Consider the following 23520-nt stretch of genomic DNA (forward strand, 5'->3'; position numbering starts at 1 on the left):
GGTTTCACATTTTCCTCCAGTTGGTGAAAGTGATCATGAAGTAATCACCTGTGTTGTGGCTAATCATATGCAGACTTTTTAAGGAAAGGATATAGCTGAAATTATGAGACTGGTGATTATGATAAGCTTAGGAGACAACTTCAAGCTATAACATGGAATGAGAGTTGAGCTTAAGGAAATAAATGCTGCATGGGAACTTACTAAGAAATACATAACAGCATCAATGTACGAATGTATCTCCCAAAGGCCAAAAGGCTGAATAAGGTAGGTGTAAAATGGATGAATGTGGAGCTTAAGCACGAAATCTGGAAAAAGAAAGTACTTTGGAGGAAGTACAAGATGAATAATGGTAATTAGTCACATGAAGAATATAAAGAACAAGCCAGGAGAGTGACTCAGTAAGGAAAACAAAAGTAGAGTATGAGCAGAAATTGCCAAATCAGGCTAAGAAAAACCCTAGAGTTTTTTTTTTTTGTTTTTTTTTTTAGATATGCGGCAAGTAGAAAGAAGAATGATCATGGAAAGCTGAAGTTAAGGGATGAAAGTGGTAGAATGGTAACTAACTGCTGCAGAAGACATTGTTGAGGTATTCAATTTATAAGGGTGTTTCATCCTGATCAGGGTGGAATCATGAGGAACTCAAGTGTAGAAGACATAGGAGAGGATAGCTTAATTGTAAGTGAACAGGAAGTATTGAGGAAATAAATAACCTTGATGTTAATAAGGTGATAGGATTGGATGATATATCACCACACATCTTAAGGGAATATTCCAGGGAACTGGCAGTAGCATTGGCATGCCTTTTTAATAAGAGTGTTTTGCAACAGCACAGGTTCCAAGGGAGTGGAAGGAGGATAAAATTGTTCTTCCACTTCCAGATATACAGACCAACCACAATTATAGGTTGGTCTGTATATCTGGAGTTGTGAAGGTCCTGGAGAGATTGGCAAGAAGTAGGATACAGAAATGGATTGATAATAGCAGTATTCTCTGTCGTTATCAGCATGGGTTTGTTAAGAGGATCATATTTCACTAACTTATGTACTATAACAAGGTGACAAACATCTTGTACAAGGGAGATGCATATACAGTGGTGTACTTGGATTTTTCAAAGGTTTTTGATAGGCTGCCACATGACAAACTCTTAAATAAATTGAAATAGATGGGATTGGATAACAGACTTCGGTGTTGGATCAGTGACTGGCTGTCAGATAGGTATCAGAAAGTTGTATATGGGGGTGTAGTATCTCGAAAGAGAAAGGTCACCAGTGGTGTGCTGCAGGGGTCAGTTTGGGGCCATTGTTGTTCAATTTGTACATTAATGATATTGGGTTGGGTTTAACTAGTGATATCCAGCTGTTTTGCAGATGATGCAAAACTGGAGAGAGCAATGCACAGTCAGGCTGATGTTAATGCCTTACAAGAGGACTTGAACAGATTGCATGAATGAGCAGGTAAGTGGAATTTTCAGTTCAATGTTGCCAAGTGTAAGGTTTTGAAATTTGGTAAGCAAAGATGGGATGTAAAGCATACACTTGATGGGGAAACTTTAACAGAAGTAGTGGAGATGACAGATCTATGAGTGATGGTGGGAAAGGACCCGAAATTAAGGGGCCACATTGCACAAGTTGTGAAGACATCACATCAAATAATGGCAATGATGCAGAGAACCCAGACATGCAAAAATAGTGAGGTTATGATTCCGTTGTACAAGGCCTTGATCAGGCCTCATATGGATTATTGTGCACAGATTTGGTCGCTGAGTTTTCATAGCGAAAAGGATATGTTGGAAAGGGTACAGAGAAGATTCACAATGGCAGTCGTTGGTCTGAAATGTGGAGTACGAGGACAGATTGAGAGAATGTAAGTTGCAGAGCCTAATGAATAGAAGGAAGAGGGGGGGGGATATGATTGACACATATAAGCTGGTCAGGGATTATTATCAGGTAGACATGGAAGAGATTTTTCAAAGAATGGGAAAGGGAAGTACAACAAGAGGCCATTGCTGGAAACTGTATAAGAAGGGTGTGAGCAAAGGAGTGAGAAGCAGGTTCTTTGCATGGAGGATGGTTGGTGAGTGGAATGCATTGCCTGAGTGTGTTGTGGATGTGGACACATAATAACAATAATTTGTATATCCATTCCACTTGTCCAAGTTTACTGTCACTATATTGCATGAGCTGAATGCCAAAGCAAGACAATCCTTAACAAAACCATATCGTCTTCTACAGAAGCTCATAATGCTATTTACCCACCTAAGGATGAAATTCCTAATCACTCTACAATACCTTTCTGATGACACCAGAGATAATGATTAGTCTAATTAACTGCATCAGTCCTAGCTCTAGTGTTGTACAATTATCTTGCTATCTTTGCACTTTGACTCATCAGCAATCAATGTGTGCTGAGACTCAAGATGAATGATAAGGTCAGGACCATTAACTCTCGTGCACATTCCTTCAGCACCTGTGATGATATCCCATCCAGTTTGACTGTCATATTAAAATTAAGCTCTTGCTACAGCTTTACCTCCAATTCATTCATCTCTATTGTTTCATTTGGTTCTCCCTTAGCATCTTTAGTAAATGATCGTGTATGCATGTGTGTGTATACAGAATTATATATATATATATATATATATATATAAATAACTGTATATAATTCTATTATATACAATTATATATATATATATACACAATTATATATTATTATTATTATTAATAGAGACGTCCAGGGAGTTAGACTCATCAAGGGAGATCACATACTACACACACCAGCTATCACACCTATTCCTGAATCCACTCACACCGCTTGCACTCACATGCAAAAACAATCCATTCCAATCATACCCCACCCTCTAAGAGAAAAATCTAGTCCTCGCACTCTTCATTCGCAGCTTCCAATGATGCCCTGAAAAAGCTTAGTTCCTCTAGTTGTATATATGTCTTTCTGAAGTTTGTAATACAGCTATTTCATAACATCCACTTTCACCAAGATTATTCTTCTAAGATCATGCTTCCGTTTAGCAAAAACTCTTAAATTTTCTTTGATCTGTATGGTTAAATTTAATTTCATAATCTAATTTTGCCTTCATTACTATGCCCATCACTTTACTGGCCTGCAATTTATACTGTTCCAGAGCTTTTTTGTTTTGTTCAATTTTCTCAAGGCATTGTATCCACCACATTCCCTTTTTTTTTTTTATGCTTCTTGCTTTAAAAGGGTTATTCATCCATTAACTCCCATGCAATTTATTCTGCTAAGACTGGGGACACAGTGAGCCATTGCTTCTTTCAGAATTCCAGACATTCTTTGATTTCTGAAATCAAGTGTTGATTTTTACATCAAATAAAATCAACACTTTAACTTGGGTATAGTTATGTTAAAGATACCAAGCAATTTTAAACCTGGTTTTACTCCATTTTTTCCAAGTAAGCAAACAGACAAAATGTCAAGTTTGCGCCTGCAATATATGCAAGACTAGCTGATCCCACAGGTAGTGCAAGACCAAGGCAACTCGTGGTAGAGGTGGAGCAAGCTCTGATCACTAATCTTAATATTTACCCTTAATGCCAAAACACATCTCCAAGAAGGGGATGTATGATGTTTAATACAAAACATCATACATCCCCTTCTTGGAGATGTGTTTTGGCATTAAGGGTAAATATTAAGATTAGTGATCAGAGCTTGCTCCACCTCTACCACGAGTTGCCTTGGTCTTGCACTACCTGTGGGATCAGCTAGTCTTGCATATATTGCAGGCACAAACCTGACATTTTGTCTGTTTGCTTACTTGGAAAAAATGGAGTAAAACCAGGTTTAAAATTGCTTGGTATCTTTAACAAAATCAACACTTGTTTTTTGTTGTTACAAAAATTAATTACAACAACAAACAACAATTCATCACAACACACTTATATCTACCTTGTATCTATGTTACAGCAACCCACAAACTCTGAGCCAGCATAACAGCGAATGCAAGCTTCTCATTGTTTAAACATTTTTAACAAATATTTTTCACTAGATGTGTAACTAAAACCTAGAAAGCAAGTAATAACAGCTTATTCATGTTATTTCCTGATGAAATGAAACAAAATATTTCATGAAACTAGTCTAAATAAAAACAACAGTTGCTATTTAATATCTTTGTTTGTAGTTTTATATCGGAAAAAATAGTTCTAAAAATGTCCTATCTCCACAAAAGTCTATGCAATAATGACCAAAGTAATATTGGAACTCTCTGCAATGTTGGTTATGCCAAAGTGGCCAAGAGGATGTAGATTGCAGAGCAGTGGCAGCCCATGAAGTTTTAAGTGGGGGTGCTGCCTATACAAAATAATTTTTAAAAAAATTTTTTTTCCTAATCAGTAACCAATTTATTAATAAATAAATCTGTAGATTTATTTATTAATAAATTGGTTACTGATTAGGAAAAAAAGAATTTTTTAAAAATTATTTTGTATAGGCAGCACTCCATTTGAAACTTCACAGGCCGCCACTATTGCAGAGTTAGGTGGGGGCAGAAAAGAGGCAATATAACAGACTAAGGTCCATCATATCGCCTTTTTGAAACATGAAGGGATTTAACTAGATTAATATATATAAAAAGAGTGAAGGATGCAAATAGAAGAACAGGAGGTGTTTCCTGGAAGTTGTGTAAAAATGTAGTGAAGAATAGATTGATTTTTTTTTTTTTTTTTTTTTTTTTTTTTTTTACATGGAGCATGGTGGATAATAGAACACATTGTCAGAATGTGTTATGAATACAGGGAGCGTAAATGATTTCAAGGTTCAATATAACAGACATTCAATTGCACCCACTAGAGGACTGCTGTTTATTTTTGATAACTTAGTGTCTGCATGATTTTTGGCCTTGGGGGATTGTTATTAACTATATTAATTGAAATTTTGAATCTTGCCTTCTTTGAACAGAACACAACGATGCCTTCTTTGAACAGAACACAAGGGTAAACATGTAGGCATCGACCGATGTGACTATTCGAGTGTCATGAAAATCAAGTGCGGTTAATGACTTAGATTTTTTCAAAAATGGTTTCATGTCATAAGTTTAATACACAGTAAACATACTGCATATATAATATATATGCATGCCAAAATGCGAGATGTATCTGTGGAGAGACTGAACAAGAGAATGTATGGATTTGTAGGAAGTATGATATTTTGTGCACTACGAATTTTGGACTATGAATTAATGAATACAAAACAAACTGAAGGAATGAAAGATAGCATAAAGAAACAGAATGAAAACTAATGAGACTGAGGGTGTTAAAGAATGCACGAATGTAAAAGCACAAGTAAATGATAAGAGAGAGAGAGAGAGAGAGAAAGAGAGTAAGAAAGTATAATCTCACACCTTACTTCAGTTTCCTGAAGTAAGATGCAAGAGAACGAGAGGTAGCAAGACTATGGGAGCGACAGAGTGAATTTGTCAGAATGCAAAATTTGATGACAATTATTCAAAATGAAATGAGGAATATGAAGAGTGATATTAGATATTTAGTGGAAACAAATGAAAGAGTGTAAAAGAATAGAATGAAAGAAAAGGGATAAAAGAGGTGACTAGTGATTCAAGAATAGCAGTTTATGGAGGTTCCATTGTTAGAGGAATGGTTAATGAGAGTGTCCATAAGGTCTACTATTCAAGAGGGAGAATGAGCAAGATAATTCATGTTTGCACATCAGAAGGAAACAAGCAAGAGAATTAGTGTTGGTTGTAGGGAAAATGATTTTAGTGAGCATAAGGAGAATATAAAGATGAATATCAGGAGGTTATAATGGAGAGTGAAAGATAACAGTATAGTGAGAAAGGTTGTTAGTGTGTTGCTGAGGTATGACAATGCTGAGTCGAGATGGAGAGCCAGAATCATGAATGGTACGCAAGCAAAGCTGCATGAAAAGAAGGGAGTGCAGTTTGTGGATGTATATCATGTATATGAGGGAAGAACAGAATTATACAGATGTGATGGATTGCATTTGAATAACTTTGCAGAGTGCACTGGGAAAACTGTTGCTAGGCAGAAGTGCAGTGTGTGATGCAAGCCAGAGGCCAGAAGTAAGAGATGAAGTGAAAGATCATTAGTGGTATTGAAGAGGCAGAAGTGCTTGGCAATGGAAACAGTAATAGTGTGAAAGATGAGAATTGGAATGCAAGAGGAGCAGGGAAATGGAGAGGGCCGATGTGAACAGGAGACATGGCATTCAGAGAGTGGATGTTGGAAATAGTAGTGAATGGATGATTAGTGTAGAAATGGAATAGATCAGGATGTGAGTGAGGGAGCTGAGACTGAGCAGATATGAGGTAAGCAGTGATAAAGGTGACTGGAGAAGGATACATATGGTAGAGAAATCACAACCAATAATTGGTTTGGGTAGGACTGGTAGTACCTAAAAGTGAACTGCTGTGTTTATTTAAAAATGCCAGGAGTATCAGAAATAAAGGAAATGAAATGGTTTCACTGATTGAGTTTGTGCACCCCTTTGGAATAAGTGAAACATGGTTGAATGAAGATGATATCCTAACAAGAATAGAAATGAAAGGGTAGTGTTTTTTTTTCCCAAGGATAGAAAGGATAAGAAGAGGGGGGGGGGGTGCTACTAATGATAGCAGGGGAATTATGTACACATAAGACAGACATGAAAAATGGAAATAGTGGTAATGGTTATGAAGCAATGCGGTGTGAGGTGGAGATTGATAGGAAGACTAAGTTACTGTCATATTTAGTTGGATATTCCTCTAGAGCAGAAAATGTGAAGGGTGGTGATGAAGAAATGTATAAATAACTTGGATTAGCAAACAAAGGAAAGATAATTATTACGAGCGATTTTAATTATTGTGGTACAGATTGGAATGAAGAGATAACATTTGGGAATAGGGAAAATGAATTTCTCAAGAAACAACTACCTCAGGCAGCATGTAAAGGAGGGGAACATGAGGATCAAGAGTTTAGATCTGATCATTTCAGAGGATGTAACTGTGAGTAGAGGGTTTTCACATTTTCTTCCGGTTGTTGAGAATGATAATATCACCTTGGTTGTTGTGGCCAACCATGTACAGACTTCTGTGAGGAAAGGATTATACACTATCTACCAATAATTGTCTGGACATGTTAGCAATTTACAATTGATACCAGCAGGCAAACCTTAATATTGGGTATGTCCACCTTTGGCTTTGATCAGTTCCTACACCCTAGTGGTAGGCTTTCCACTAATTTGCAGAAAACATTGGGTGGAATATGTCTCCATTCCTCCATCAAAGCAGTACTGAGTTAAGTGACAGATCGAGGAGATGCTACTCTGATCCTAAATCACAGCTCCAATTTGTCCCACAGGTTTGATGGGGTCGAGGTCAGAACTCTGCACAGGCCAGTGCAGTCATTTAACACCCATCTGTTCATACCATTCCATAACAGCTGCAGCTTCGTGGCATAGGGCATTGTCGTCTTAATAATAACACAGGTCTGTTCCATAAAAACTCCAGTGTAGGCAGCACCTGATTATCCAGAATATCAAGGTACTAAGTTACTGTCATGGAACTTGGACAACAACCAGTGGTCCCACTCCAAACCAGCTCAATGCAGCCCATACCATTACTCCTCTACCACCTAACTTTACTGTGGGTACTATACACTATGGTAACAAGAGTGTACCAGGCTGCCTCAATAACATGCCATCAGACTGGAAACAGGTGAACTTTGATTCATCATTCCACAGTACTGTTTTTCAGTACTGTGGAATGATGAAAGCAATTGTCCAGTTCACATGCTGTTTGCACCAGGCCAGATGAGCTGCCTTGTTCGTTGTTATGATGTTCAGCTTTTGTGCTGCTGTTCTTCCATGGAAATACAGTAAATGGAGTTCTTTTCATATCATGGTATTACTGGCACTCTGGAACTTATCACGGATAGTCTGTGCCGATTGGAGCCAGTTTTTGCATACCACCATTTTAACATCCTCCTGTTCCTGTCAGTCATTTTTGGCTGGCGACCTGGGTGTTTTCCTGCACCAGTGATGCCAGAACATCTCCATTTGTTCTTCACATCACCAACCATTGATTTTTGATGCTCCAGAGTGGCATTGGATAGACATGTCACCAACAGGACAGTCCACAATGACACCTCTCTCAAAGTTACTGAGTTCACATCATGTTGCTATACCACCTGTATTCAATACTGGAAATACTGCTTCCTACTATCTGTATACCAGTTTTTATGTTATTAACAAACCTGGAATGTTCCATAACTTCGAATAACAGGGGTGTCTGGACAATTATTGGTAGATTGTGTATGTGGAAGTACATGGCTGGTGATTATGACAATCTTAGGAGACAGCTTGGAGCTATAGAATGGAATGAAGAGTTGAGTGGTATAGAAATAAATGCTGCCTGGGAACTGACAAAGAAATATATAACAGCATGAATGTATTCCAAAGATCAAAAGACTGAATAATGTAGTGTAAAATGGATGAATGAGGAGATTAAACATGAAATCTGGAAGAAGCAGCACTTCAAAAGGCAGTATAAGATGAATAATGGTAATCAGTTACATGAAAAGTAAGTGGCCAGAAGAAAAAAGAACGATTATGGAAGAATGATGTTAGTCAGTGATAATGGGACAACAATAGACACTGATGAGGATATATTATAAGTGTTTAATGAGCAATTCATTAAAATATTCCATCCTTGTGATTGTAACATAATGCAGAACTTGAGAGCAGCAGGAATGGTGGAGGAAGGCGAGTGAGCAAGTTCTGTATTGGATAGACATGCCATGAAATGAAGAATTAAGTAAACTTGATGTCAACAAGGCCATGGAACTTAATGGTATATCATTGCATGTCTTGAGGGAATGTTCCAGAGAATTAACAACAGCTTTAACTTTAAACAAAAGTTTTTACATTTTTACCTGAATCTTAGATTATCCCAGTTTCCAAAGGAGTGGAAAGGTGGTAAAAATTGTTCCACTTCATAAAAGGAGTGATAAGACTAAAGCTTCAAATTATAGGCAAATCTGCTTGTCTGGAGCTGTAGTCAAGGTGTTGGAGAAGCTAGTGAGGACAAGGGTTCAGGACTGGTTTGACAGCAGCAGAATTCTCTTTAATTGACAGCATTGATTTGCTAAAGAAAGATCATGTTTTATCAATATGCTTACTTATTACAAGGTGACAAATAAATTGGACAAGTGGGATGCATAAACAGTAGTATATTTAGATTTTGCAAAGCCTTTCAATAGACTGCCACATGCCAAACTAATAGTTAAATTGGAACAGATTGGATACTAGATTACTGCGTTAGATTGGAGAAGGCTCGCTGATAGGTACAGGGAAGTGATATTCCAGAGGAGGAAAGTCACTAGTTATGTGCACCAGAGGTAAGCTTTGGGGGCTACTGTTGTTTAATTTTGTATGTAAATTGAAAGGGCTTAAATGGTGATATATGAGAAGGGGGGGGGGCTGGAAAGTTCTGATAAACATGAAGAACAAAAATGATATTAAAACAACTGATATAACCACAAGAAAGAACATGAGGATATGAGAAAATGAGTTACTTTCATAATTCTGCTACTAGTATGTGTTCTTTCTTGTGGTTATATCAGTTGTTTTAATACTATTTTTGTTCTAGATATTCATCCAAACTTTCCAGCCCCCCCCCCAATTCGTACAGTTGTTTTCAGCATTATGAGATTGTAGCTTTGCAAGAGAACCTAAATAGACTGAATGGGCAAGTGTGTGGGAGATATCAGTTTAAACATTGCAAAGTAAGGTTTTAAAATTTGGGAAGTAAAGATGGGATGCAGAGTATAGAATTTTGCGGGATATTTTAGAGGAAGTGGAAGAGATGAAAGATCAGGGCAAGATAGTGGACAGGGACTTGAAATTTCATGGACATTTTGCTAAAATTGTGAAGACAACACAGTAAATTATGGAAATGATGCAGAGAACACTGATATGTAGAAGTAAGGAATGTTTTTATCAAAACCATTGTACAAGACTGAGCTAAACATGTGCACAAATTTGGTTGCCAGGTTTTCATAAGGATGATGAGATGTTAGAAACAGTTCAGAGATGATTGATTAAGTTGGTTTTTGATCTCTGGGATGTGGAATATAAGGACAGATTGAGAGGATGGAAATTACAGAGCCTAGCAGATAGAAAAAAGAGGGTAGACATGATTGAGATGAATAAGTTGGTAAGAGGTAAATACTAGATTAAGGTGAATGAAATATTTCACAGAATATCTTGAGATGGGAAGAATGAGAGGCCATCCCTGGAAGCTGTATAAGGTAGATGTGAGCAAGGGTGAAGGGTATTTTTTTTTTTTTTTTTTGCATGGAGAATGGTGGGTGCTAGAATGAATTGTTTGAATGCAGGGACAGTGAATGCATTTATTTATTTACGCATATGGCTTTGTGAAACTGGCAAGAGAAATGTACAATCACAATATTCAGAAAACAAATGATGAAAATCTTAACATGTAAAAGTTCATTACATAGAAGGCACAAACTGCTTTCCAAGACTTCCTTTTTTAAAAAAAGCAAAAGTAATTTGTTATAATCATCCTACTGCACCAAATATGACAAGACCGTGTTCTCTCAACACATTGCAACACAAATATGTAGCTGTATCTGAGGTTTTATTAGAGAGCAGTTGTGACTTGCGTGAAAATCTTGATCCATTAGAGAAAACCCATTTCACTTTGCATCATCGTTATTATTATTATTACCATAAGACCTCATGGAGTCAAAGACTCATCTGGAAGGTCCTTTTATCACACACACAGCTCATCATATCATGCCTTGAACACATTCAAACTCCTTGCAGACACCACACTTTAAGGCAAGGTATTCCAATCATTTACAACTCTGCACGAGAAAAACCTGCCTCTCACACCTTCTTTATACAGTTTCCAAGGATGACCTCTGGTTCTCCCCCGATCTCCCACTATATTTTGTAGAACTTCTCCAGGATTTATCCTATAACAACCCCTTACCAACTTGTAGGCCTCTATCATATCTCTCCCTCTTCCTCCTGTCCACCAGACTCTGCAAATTGCATCTTCTCAATCTTTCCTCATACTCGACATTCCAGAAGTCAGAAACTACCTTAGTCAGTCGCCTTTGGGCCCTTTCAACCATCTCTTCATCCTTCTGAAAACCAGGTGACCAAATCTGGGCACAATAATCCATGTGTGGCCTAATCAAAGCCTTATACAAAGGAACAAGAACCTCCATACTTCTACACGTCAGTGTCCTCTGCATCATTCTCAGAAACCTTTGTGTTGTATTCACAATTTTGGCTATGTGTCCCCTAAATTTCAGATCCTTATTGACTATCACCCGCCGATCTATTATTTATTCCACCTCCAAAAATATATTCTCACCAAGCATAAATTCTGCATCCCATCTTTGTTTTCCAATTTTAAAACCTTAAATTTTGCAAACATTGAACTTGCATCCCTATTTCCGTGCCCAATCACTCAATTTATTCAAGTCTTCTTGCAAGGCCACATCTTCACTACTCTTCATGGTTCGTCCCAACTTTGCATCATCTGCAAACAACTGAATATTTCCATCCAAATCTATACCTATATCATTAATATACAAGTTAAACAGTAATAGCCCTAAAACAGACCTGAGGCACTCCACTAGTGACTTTCCTTTTCCTGGATATAAATCCACCATACACAACTTGTTGATACCTATCAGATAGCCAGTCTCCAATCCAATGCACTAATCTGATATCCAACACCATCTACTCTAGTTTGACTATCAAATTATCATGAGGTACTCTATTAAAAGCCTTTTCGAAATCTAAGTATATCACTGTGTATCCCTCTCCTCTGTCCAAGGAAGTAGTCGCTTTATTGTAATAAGTAAATAGATTACTAAAACATCACCTCTCTTTAGCAAATCTATGCTGTCCATCAAAGATAATATCATTGTTGTCAACCCAACTCTGTATCCTAGCTCTCACAAGCTCCTCCAACAACTTAACCACAACACCTGACACACAGATAGGCCTATAGTTTGATGCTCGAGTTTGATCACCCCCTTTATGAAGTGGCACAATCTTGCTCTCCTTAGGAACTCGAACGAGTGCAAAACTCGTATTAAAAAAAATGTCAAGGCAAGTGTCAACTCCCTGGCACATTCCTTCAGAATACGTGGTGATATATTATCAATCTCACAGCCTTATTAACATCTAGTTTACTCAACTTCCCATACACCTCTTGCTCACTTACAGTCAGTCTCTCCTCCTCATCATCTACTGCTCTCAAATCTCTCCATGTAGTCACATTCACAAGATTGAAAGACCTTTATGAACTGCTCATTAAGTATCTCCACCACACATTCTGCAACAGCTGTCTTTATACCATTTCCTCCTATCAATGTCATTCTTCCATAATCATTCTTTCTTTTGCTGGCTACATATCGAAATAACTCCTTAGGATTCTTTTTGGCTTCATTAGCTAACTGCAGTTCATACCTCTCTTTAGCTACCCCTCACCAACCAAGTCACCTGCCTTGCCTGGTCTTTGTAGACCTCATGGAATTGGTTATTTCCACTTCTCTTCAGCTGCCTCTACAATGACCTCTTTCTCTGTATCACATGCTTAATCTCTTTATTCATCCATCTCACACCTACCTTATTTAACCTTCTCACCCTTGAAATACATTTAGACATTGCATCTACTAGACAGTTTTTGAAAATCCCAAGCTGCATTGATCTCTTTTCCAGCCAACTCCTCATTCCATGTTACACTTGCAAGCTGCTCTACATAATCACCCTCCCCCCCCTTGTAGTTCCACGTATACCCTTTTCTCACAGAGGTCCTCATACTGCTTGCAACCACCCAGGTAATCACCTCATGGTCACTCTCACCAACTGGTAGATGATTTGACATCTCATTTATAATTACATCCTCTGATGAGATGACCAAATCAAAGACCCTCAATCCTCGTATGCCCTCTGTTATATACTGTCTGAGGTAATTATCCCTCAAAAACTCAAGAAACTCATTTTCTTTACTTCCAGTTGCTATCTCATCATTCTAGTCTATATTGCCATAATTAAAATTTCCCATAATGATCACCCTTTTCTTATTTGCTTGGCTAATTTGATTATACATTTCATTATCGCCACATTACCTAGTCTATAACAACATCTAATTAAGTATTTGATTCCACTGACCTCTATCTCACACCATACTGCTTCAAAACCACTGCCACTATTTCCCTCTTGCATCTCTACTTTTTTGTATGGACATAACTCTTTCTCTATCATCAATAGCACTCCCCTCTTTTTTTTACCCCTTCTATCCTCACAAAACACATCATACCCTTCCATCTCTATTCCTCTCAGGATGTCGTCCTCTTCCAACCATGTCTCACTTTTTCCGTCAATCTTTGGGTGAACAGATGCAATTAATGCAACCATTTCATCTGCCTTGTTTCTTATACTTCTAGCATTTGTATACAAACATAACAGCTCATTTCTGAATCTACAGCTAGTTCCACTGATACCACCCACTCTATGTGATCTCTACATGCTCGACTGGGGCCATTTTCATTTCTGCGTATTCATTTTAAAACCCTTTTCAATTCCAACTGTTTCCTCTTGATCCCAGGTCATCCCATTCCTTTCCTCTCCACACATGTTCTCACCTCCTCTCGGAGCATCCACCTTTCTCACGCTGTGTACCCCTGTCCACCCTGAACCTCCCTGTTTCCCTTCTCCTCTTGCACACCCTTTCTCTCATTTTCTATACTCATACCACTCACTTTCTCATTCATAACCACCTCTTTAATCTCTCCTGTCTTACTCTTCTGCTCTTCCACATTACTTCCCACTTGATCTGATTCATTCTCTCTCACTCATTCACATTCACAAGATTGAAAGACCTTTATGAACTGCTCATTAAGTATCTCCACCACACATTCTGCAACAGCTGTCTTTATACCATTTTCTCCTATCAATGTCATTCTTCCATAATCATTCTTTCTTTTGCTGGCTACATATCGAAATAACTCCTTAGGATTCTTTTTGGCTCACTCTACTCACTTTTCTACCTTCCAGCAGCAGCAGCAGTCTCTCCAAGCGACTCACACCGTAATGCATCATCTTCTAGCATGAGGAGGATTTCTGCTGATACTTCGGCAAGGATTATGAGAGTGACTATGAAAATGTCTTCATGGAGAAATGGGACCTTGATCTTCTGTTTCCTCCATAACCACCGCCACCACCATACCAACTACAGGTCAATGTCCAGTCTGGAAAACCAATCCAACGCCTCATCAGTCACCTTGTGGATGTCCTTGTAGGCCACCACCATGAAATTGGTGCCGTGGGCACACAATATGAATAATCATCTGAGCCACGGGTCACAATAAGGGTGGTCCTAACAGCCTCCATTTATGTAGTAGGTAGCCACATCTGACCTGGTTAGTTCTGATCCTGTTGATTGATGACTAAATCTTCCTAGGAAGAGCAAAACCAGGCTGCAGAGCACAGGGATCTTCTACCAGGAAGCTGTTGTTGGGAGATTGTTGGACCAGTATTCTCTCCACATGTCAGGTGTTGATGGCAGGGCAGCTGAAGAGAGTTCGTCCATGGACCAGAGAGGCTTTCTAGATTTTAGGCAAAGACCAGGTGGATTTATGAGAGTCTGGTGCAGAGGCAGGAATGGGTTGCTCATTGCTTTATTAAATTCTTTAATCGAGACTTGTCCTCTCCGTATGTTTGGTGGAGCAATGCTAGATAGGACAGGCAATCAGGAGAGAGAGAGAGAGAGAGAGAGAGAGAGGGAGTGCTTCACACTTTTTCTACTAATTGTGCACATGGTAGAGTTTAGCTGGGTGTCTATAATGTTAGTGTGCGCACTTCTTTCCCAGACAGGGCACCATATACTGCTGCAGAGAATGCGAGGGCTAGTGCAGACAACCTTAGGACTTCCGCACCACAACTCCCAGGTTGTTCCAACAAGCCTTGAAATGATATTGTTTCTTGTTTTAATTTTGTTGGCCAGGTTAGCAATGTGCCTTCTATAGGTTAGGCTTCTGTCCAGGCTCACTCCAAGGTATTTCGGGTGAGGCTCATGTTCTACCATTCTTCTACAAAAAGAAAGGTTGAGGTGTCGATTCTCTTCTGCATTGTTCAGGTGAAATACTGTGAACAGTTTTTGTTGGATTTGGCTTCAAGTACCACTGCTTGAAGTACTCTTCTAGGATGTTCAGGTCTGTGTTCAAGGTTGATTCCACGTTGGCAAAGGAGGTAGATTGATGTACGATTGCTAGGTCATCAACATACAAATACTTGCTTGAGCTGGTATGTGGTAAGTCGTACACATAGATGTTAAAAAGTAAAGAGAATAACACAGAGCCCTGAGGGAGACCTTTGTGAAGGAATCTGGGCATGCTCTTTTCTCTGCCAATATGGACCTGGATCTTTCTGTTGGAAATAATGGATTCAAAAAGCTGGAAAGTTTTTCTGCACCTTATAATATTTCCTAGCTTTTAGGAGGAGGCCTCTGATCCAGACTGTGTCATAAGGTGATGTTAGGTCAATAAAAGTGGCTTCAGATTTAAGTTTCTTCTGGAAGCCTGCTTCAATCAGGGCCAGGATCTGGTCACAGCAACTTCTTCCTGGTCTGAATCCAGCTTGTTCAATCAGGAGTGCTCTTTTGATGAGTGGTGAAGTTCTTTAAGGAGAATTCTTTCAAAGAGCTTAAAGGTGGAGCAAAGCAAGGAGATAGGTCGTAGATTTTTCACATCATTTGGATCTTTCCCTGGTATGGGCACAGCAATTATTTTGGCTTCCCGCCACAGATTTGGTAGTTTACAAGTCATAATTTCTGAGAAAAGGGAGGAAAGCCATGTTTGGCCTTATTGACCAAGATGTTTTAGAAACTCAGGGAGGATACCATCCACTCCTGCAGCCTTGCCATTCTTGGTGAGTTTTAAGGCTACCTGTACCCCTTCCCGAGATAATGGGTGATACAAGTTCAGGGAGCTGAGGTCCCATCTTCAGGATTTGTCTGATGGAAGATTACACAGCAATTTTCCTGATATAGCTGGAATGTATCTTGGAGGTTTTCAATAAATGATTAGCCATTTCATTAGGAGTTATCTGTTGTTTTGTGTGCTGTTGGTTCTGCTCCACCTAATTTTCTCAGAAGTGACCAGCTTTTCTGGCTAGATGTGATGAAATCGAGTTCATGGATGGTTGGGATCCATCTTTCCTTTCGGTTTTTATCCTGGGTTGCTATGAGCTCCTTAGCAGCAGTTGTATTTTCAGATTCCTTATATTTGGCTAAAAGTTCCTCAGTTTCTATACTCCAGCATGGGATATATTGTTTTCTGTAGCCTATAGGAATAGAGGCTTTGGCTGCAGTTTTGATTAGTTTAATAAATCTAGGATAGCAATTAGGAGTGGGTGGAATTTTTCTAATGACTTGCTCGATTTGTTTCTGAAATGCATTCCAGTTGGACCTGCGAAGGTTCCATCTAACGATTGGTGTTCCGCTGATGACTGGGATTGATGTGCCTGTCTCTATTAATGTAGGACAATGCTAACTATTAGGGAATCTGTTGAGGATGGTTCTGGTTGTTGGTAGAGGGTTGTCTTCAGAGTCTTTAGTGACTATGCACAGATCTGGGGTGTAGGTTCTGTTCCATCTGGCTGAGTGGAGTGTGCCCTCCTGCTTGGCATCATAAATCAAATACAGATGTGTATCCATCCAGTTAACTAGAATATTACCATCCCAGTTGTTAGAGCAATAGCTACATGGTGTGATGAGAGTTGAAGTCACCAACATAGATAGCAGGGTGAGGTGGTGGCGGCCTGTCCATCTGATCAGGCCAGGATTGCAATGGTGGTTTGCAGACATTGTAGATGGTGGTATTTTGAACTTTAATACCTATGGAGTATTCTGCATCAGGTACACATTGGGTTATGTCCTTGAGGCCAGGCCATGCTTGGGATGGCAGTTATAAGATATGAGAATTAGGCCTGGGATCTTTAGTCTATTGAGGGCTGTGTCAGGCACATGGGTTTCCTGAAGAGCCAAGACATCAATTGCTTTGTCTTCGGCTATTTTGCCAATGACTTCGGCTTTGGATTTAGATAGTCCTATGTTTAGGGAACATATCTTGAGAGAGAGAGTGTTGTTTAGGGGACTGTAACTTATTTTTCGAAGCTTGCCCTCCACCCAAACAAGCAATGTGATCCTTGTTATTCCAGGCGACAATCGAGCCGGCATGGAGCTTTTTAAGTTTTGTATTCATCATAGTTGTTGTAAGTGGTCCAGGAGGCTTGGTACCTTTGGACACCTTGTTTGAGACATTAACTTTATGTTACCTGTGATTCATCTCTGGGGCTTCTTTTGTCTGAAGCACCAACAACGTACAGTGAATGCATTTAATTCGAGGTATTATGAGCTGTGCCAATATTATGAAGTTCAAACATTGGCACATGATAATTGGCCACTAGGTGGCGAGTGTTCGATTGTTGTGCAGGCTGTGAAAAAGGCAAGTAAAATTTTATATTTAATGTGTGGTAATATTGTCAAATTTGTAGGTTGAGTGTTACTGTTAGATATTTGTGTGTGAAATGGGGCATTTAATTACATTTCTAATTACTTTCTAATACTCAGTATTACTTTAACATTCATTGTTTCTTGTTAGTGCTCTGATACAATATGGTGGCAAAATGCAAATCATTGCGTAGGTCAGCGTGTAAGACAAGTAAAATGAATAGCATGGATTTTTCAAAAATGGTATAGTACTGTGAATATAGTACACACATGCGGGGGAAGACATTGCAGATGTTTATGTGGAGAGACTGAATAAGAGATATTAGCAAATATGAGTACGTAAGAGGTGCAATATTCCGATGGACCACAAAGCATGTTTAAATATGCACAGGGAACATGCCGTCATAACTGAAATGGTAGTTGAAGATTGTGCAAATGTTCAAAAAGTGTGTGGAAGTGACAAGTAGGAAAAGAGTTCAGTTAATGATAAAGTGTGAAATAATGATGTCGAAAGTGCAATCGGAAAGATGGCAAGCAGGGTTGATCAGAAATGGTATTGTGGCAGTATGGTATGAGACAGAGGTAAATAGAATGATATACTTAGTCTGATATTGCTACAGATCTAGTAATGCAGATGGCAGTGACCATGAAATGTATAATCAAATTAGCCAACAAATAAGAAAGGGTGATCATTATGGGTGATTTTAATTATGGCAATATAGACTGGGATGATGAGATAACAACAGGCTGTAAAAAAAATGATGAGTTTTTGATGGACAACTACCTCAGGCAGTATGTAACAGAGGGAACAAGAGGACTGAGAGGTCTTGATGGATTTGATTGTCTCATCAGAGGATATCATTATAAATGAGGTGTCAAATCACCCTCCAGTTGGTGAGACTGATCATGAAGTGTTTACCTGGGTGGTTGCCAACAAGCAGTGTGAGGAAAGGGTATATTTGGAACTACAAGGCTGGTGATCTTGAAAAGCTCAGACGACAGCTTGCAGGTGTAGCATGGAAGAGGGGCTGGGTGGAAAGGAGATCAAAGCTTCTTGGGTGATATTCAAGAACTATCAACTAGAAGCAATGTCTAAATGTATTCCAAGGATCAGAAGGCTAAATAGGGAAGGTGTGAGATTAAGCATGTGATAGAGAAAAAAGACATTATGGAGGGAACATAAGATGAGTTGTAATAATTAATTCCATGAAGATCACAAAGAACAGGCAAGGAGGGTGATTTGATTGGTAAGGGTAGCAAAAGTGCAGTATGAGTAACAGTTAACAAATGAAGCAAAAAAAAAAATCCTAGCAAGTTCTTTCAATATGTAGCAAGCCAAAAAAATTATAGAAGAATGACATTGATTGGAGAAATAATATAAGAACAAACAGAAGGAAAACTGATCATGGTAAGATAATGTTAATGGATGAAACTGGTAACTAACTGTTGCAGAAGATGTCATTGAGGTATTCAGTGAACAATTTATAAGGGTGTTTCATCCTGATCAGGGTGGAATCATGAGGAACTTAAGTATAGAGGGAATAGGAGAGGATGACTTAATTGTGAGTGAGCAGGAGGTATTTGAGAAAATAAACTTCATGTCATAACACAATAGGATTTGATGACATGTTATATGAGTTTATGTTTTAGTAATTTTACTTACTTATTACAATCAGGTGAGAGTTGCATTGGACAAGGAATATGAATACACGACAGAGATATAGTTAAATTTTGCGAAGGCTTTTGATAGATTACTACCCACTAGAGCAGACAGAGTTGAATATTAGACTAGTGCACTGGATTAGAGATTTGCTATCTGATAAGTATCAGAAAGTTGTGTATGGGGGATATCCCAAAAGAGGAAAGTCAATAGTGGTATCCCTTAAAGGTCTGTTTTAAGGCCCTTAAGGAATACCACTGATGCAAAGTTGGGAAGAACTATGATAAGCAAAGCAGATGTGCCCTTTACAACAAGACTTGATTATACTGAATGAATGGACACAAGAGTCTGGATATCAGTTCAATGCTGCAATTGAAAATTTGCAAACAAAGATGGGGATATATATTGTTGGAGGTATGAGAAATAAGAGATCTTGGGATGATGCTGGATAATAATCTAAAATTTAAATGATGCTGCCACAATTGTGAGGACAACAATGAATTCTGCAATTATGCAGAGGACACTGATTTGTAGAAGTTAGGAGATTCTCGTTCTATTGTATAAGGCCTTCATTAGACCACATATGGACTACTGTGCACAGATATGGTCATCTGGTTTTCAAAAGGATGAAAAATATAGGAAAGGGTCCAGAGACGATTGACTAAGGTAGTTAATGGTAGTGGAATGTTAAGTATGAAGAAAGATTATGAACATGCAATTTGCAGTGTCTAATGGATAGGAGGAAGAGGGGTAATATGGTAAACGTACAATTTCGTAAGGGGGTGTTAGAATTGAAGTTGAAGAGGTTTTTCATAACATGGTGGAAGATGGGGGGAACAAGAGGTGGTGTCTGGTAGTCTTATAAGGAGGGTTTGAGCAACTGAGTGAGAAGTAAGGATTTTTTTCATGGCGAGTTGTGAATGATTGGAACCCATTGCTTGAGAGTGTGACGTCTGCAGAGAATTTGCATGTATATAAAGCATGGTATGATGAGCTGTGTGTATCACAAAAGGGATTTCCCATGAGTGTCTTGGGATAATAATAATAATAAGGATAATAATAATTATGAACAATAATTATATTGTTCATACAATGTAGATACAAATTGTAAGGATGTTGATAAAATTCACCCTTCATGGCCAGCTATATGATAAGTGAATCCAATACAGGTAGTTTCTTCATTTATTCTAGCATTGATATTACTGACTTATTTTTTTCTGTACAGCTGTAGATATCTTGCAATAAAAAATAAATAATTGCAACTTTTATTTTTGGATCATTTACTAATATCTTTACTTACAAAAAGAGTTTTGGGGATAATAGAAAATGTCACCAAGGATCCCATGGAAGATATAAGTAGGCAAAATGTAGTAACCAGAAACCCAAATGCAACCAAGAAGAAGAGAGTCTCCTCGGTGTCACCAGAAAATCCATCTGATGAATTGCGACCTGACCTCTTACAGTAATAGGCAATAAGTCCAAGGCAAACTGCACCGATGATCTGCAAAGTAGAATGTGGCTTATGTTAATTTCATGTGAATATTTAAAATGAAAGCATTACATTACATCAACTGTTTAAATAATTATGTCATTTCCTTTCTACATAAATTAAAATAGTTAACACAAAAGGAAATCATACAGTTGTTTAAACAAGATGGAGTACATAGAATGAACTTATAGAACATATTATAGTTGATACTCATTCAGTACAGCAAGCCCAAAATCAACTTATTTTTCTTCATGCATGTACTCTATTCTTCTTCATTACCACATAAATTTAAAATCAACAAAGTCAAATCTAATGAAAGATACAATTAATTGAGCAACAATTTAAATTACCAAATTTATTTTAGGGACTGATGGGATATCAGCATGGGTGCTAAAAATGTTCAGCTAAACACTTAGCACCTTTAAACCAGGCTATATAATTTGAGTTTCAGAAAAGGAAGATTCTGCAGGAGTGGAAAGAACATGGAAATCCTATTGTGCAAGGTTTTGCAAAGACTGATGTATCCAACTATCAATAAGTATCTGTGGAGAGTGGTGGTGAAGATTTTGGAAAAGTTGGTTAGGGCTTGCATTCAGAAATGCGTTGACAGAAAATCTCTACTTTTCAGATTGTTTACTAAGGGAAGGTCATGTGTTGTTAGCAACTTGCTCACATTCTATAATATTACCATTGAGCTAGACAATGGGAATGGATACACAATGATACTTTTGGATTTTGCTAAGGTTCTGACAGAATACAGCATGGAAGACTGTTGCATAAATTGTAGAATATGAGTTTGGATCAATGTTCCCTCTAAGCTGCGAGTTTTACAACTAGCACACAAAGCAAAAAAATATGCGCACACTAGATTTTCAAGATGAAATTAAAATTTATTAATTAAAGAAGTTCCACCTAAACACTAACATATAAATTCTTTAAAAAATACGGTAACTCAAGCTTATAACCTCGCATTTTTTATTACATTCTCGAAGTTGCACAAAACTTATAAATTATTAACAGTAACCCTATTTGAGGCTAGTGATTTGGTGCCAGAGTGAAAGTGATGTGGCTTAAATGTGTAAATTTTTAAGTAGCATATAGAATGATGCACGGTTTGTTTACATCTTAGGCCTGACTCATGGAAAATACCCAAAAGTGATTGGCTGATCAAATTAGTTCAAGGTCATGATGAATTAAAACAATGGTTTCATAATTTTAATAAAAATAATTAAATACTTTTAAAAACTTAAATTAGAGTACAATTAAAAATATTGTAGCGTTTCAAAATTCTATAATTTTTAAAAGGAATTTTAAAATATGAATTTTAGTCTAATGAATCAAATAAAAAACCAACTTAAAAAAACCGTTTAGGAGAATGTCATTTGGATATGCTAATGAGAGTGAAAAGTTACCAATTATATGGAAATTAAATTAATTTAGATAGTGTGTATAAAGAGTGGGTGAATGCCAAAGACAGAAGAGAGAAAAAATAGAGATAGTTTGAGCGCAGTTAATATTTGGAAAGGGGACCAATCATTCGATGCTGTCGGCACACTCTCCCTCGATGAGTCTTTGGACTCCCTGGAGGTGTCAAAATAATAATAGATGCTAGAACTAGCAAGATGAGAATTAGTAACGGACTTATTATGAATGTTTAACAAGGTGAGAATTAGTAATGGGAATATTTTATTATGTATGTTTAGAGTTGTTTGCAAAGTTAGAAAATTTAATTAAAGGCAATCAGTCACTAGTGTTATCTTTTTTTTTTTACTTTATTTCTTACTTCTAATCAGATCAATATTAAATACATATAAAATATTTCTGTTAGCTCTGTGATTGATGTCACACAACTTACTTGGTGATGGTAATAATACGCACACTTAGAATCCTATCTAGTACAGTCGGTATCGTGTTGGCCTCACATGCACAAAGTCCCCAGATTGAGTCTTGCCCAAGGCTTGTGAATCATGATTTCCGGCTGTTTACTAGGGAGGCTACTGCCATGCGTGGGAACACGGTGGGAAGTTGGGGTGACCTGGCTGACGTCCCATTGACACCAGAAGGTAAAGAGTGAACTAAAATCTTTTAACTTTTTTTTTGCTTAAATGATCAGTATGGTGACTCGTGTGGGTGCGCACATACTTTTCAAAAGAAGGCAAATTTTGCACATGCAAATTTCTGTGCACACTCACAGCAAACAATTAGAGGGAACATTGGTTTGGATTATAAAATATTAGCATGGATAAGGATGGCTAAATGACATATCAAAAAAGTGGTATATGAGAGATGCAAGTTGGCAAGATTTAAGGTAACCAGTGGTGTACCATAAGGATCCTTGTGGTACACCACTGGTTACCTCAGTCCTTGGTCCACCACTATTCAATCTGTCCATTAATAATATCGGGAAGAATTTGACAGGCAACATACATCTATTTGCTGATGATACAAAGATAGATAGGGTAATCAGGAGTGTGGCTGATATGCAGTACTTGCAGAATAATTTGAATAGGCTGGAATTGTGAGCATGGGAAAAATGGATGTGAATTCAATGTCAGTAAATGTAAACTATTGTACTTTGGCATGATGGGATATCCAATATTGTATTATATGGGATTATGCTAGGGTTCTTGGAGTGTTAGCATATAGGAAGTCGAAGTTCAGGGGCCATGTAGCAAAGATTGAAAATACAACTCTGAAGATAATTGCAATGCTGAAATGAACTAACGTGTAAAGATAAGGATGTCATTTTGCCTCTTTACAAGGCTTTGATAAGACCTAACTTGGACTACTGTGTAAAGGTCTGGTCTCCTGGTTTCCATTGTGATT

At 38.0% G+C, this 23520-nt stretch overlaps 1 protein-coding gene across 1 annotated transcript in view; it reads right to left on the reverse strand.

Annotated features, from left to right (window-relative positions):
• LOC150096658 (uncharacterized) overlaps positions 1-23520 on the reverse strand; it is a 78615-nt gene that overhangs the window by 23272 nt on the left and 31823 nt on the right. Inside the window, exon 2 of the mRNA XM_090408521.1 lies at positions 20506-20706. Within this exon, the coding sequence (XP_090264647.1) occupies positions 20506-20706 (201 nt within the window). The remainder of the gene's footprint in view (positions 1-20505; positions 20707-23520) is intronic.

Source organism: Typopeltis vanoorti, chromosome 18, assembly GCF_054136105.1.
Source record: "Typopeltis vanoorti isolate ZY-2024b chromosome 18, IOZ_Tvanoo_1.0, whole genome shotgun sequence".
NCBI lineage: Eukaryota > Metazoa > Arthropoda > Arachnida > Uropygi > Thelyphonidae > Typopeltis > Typopeltis vanoorti.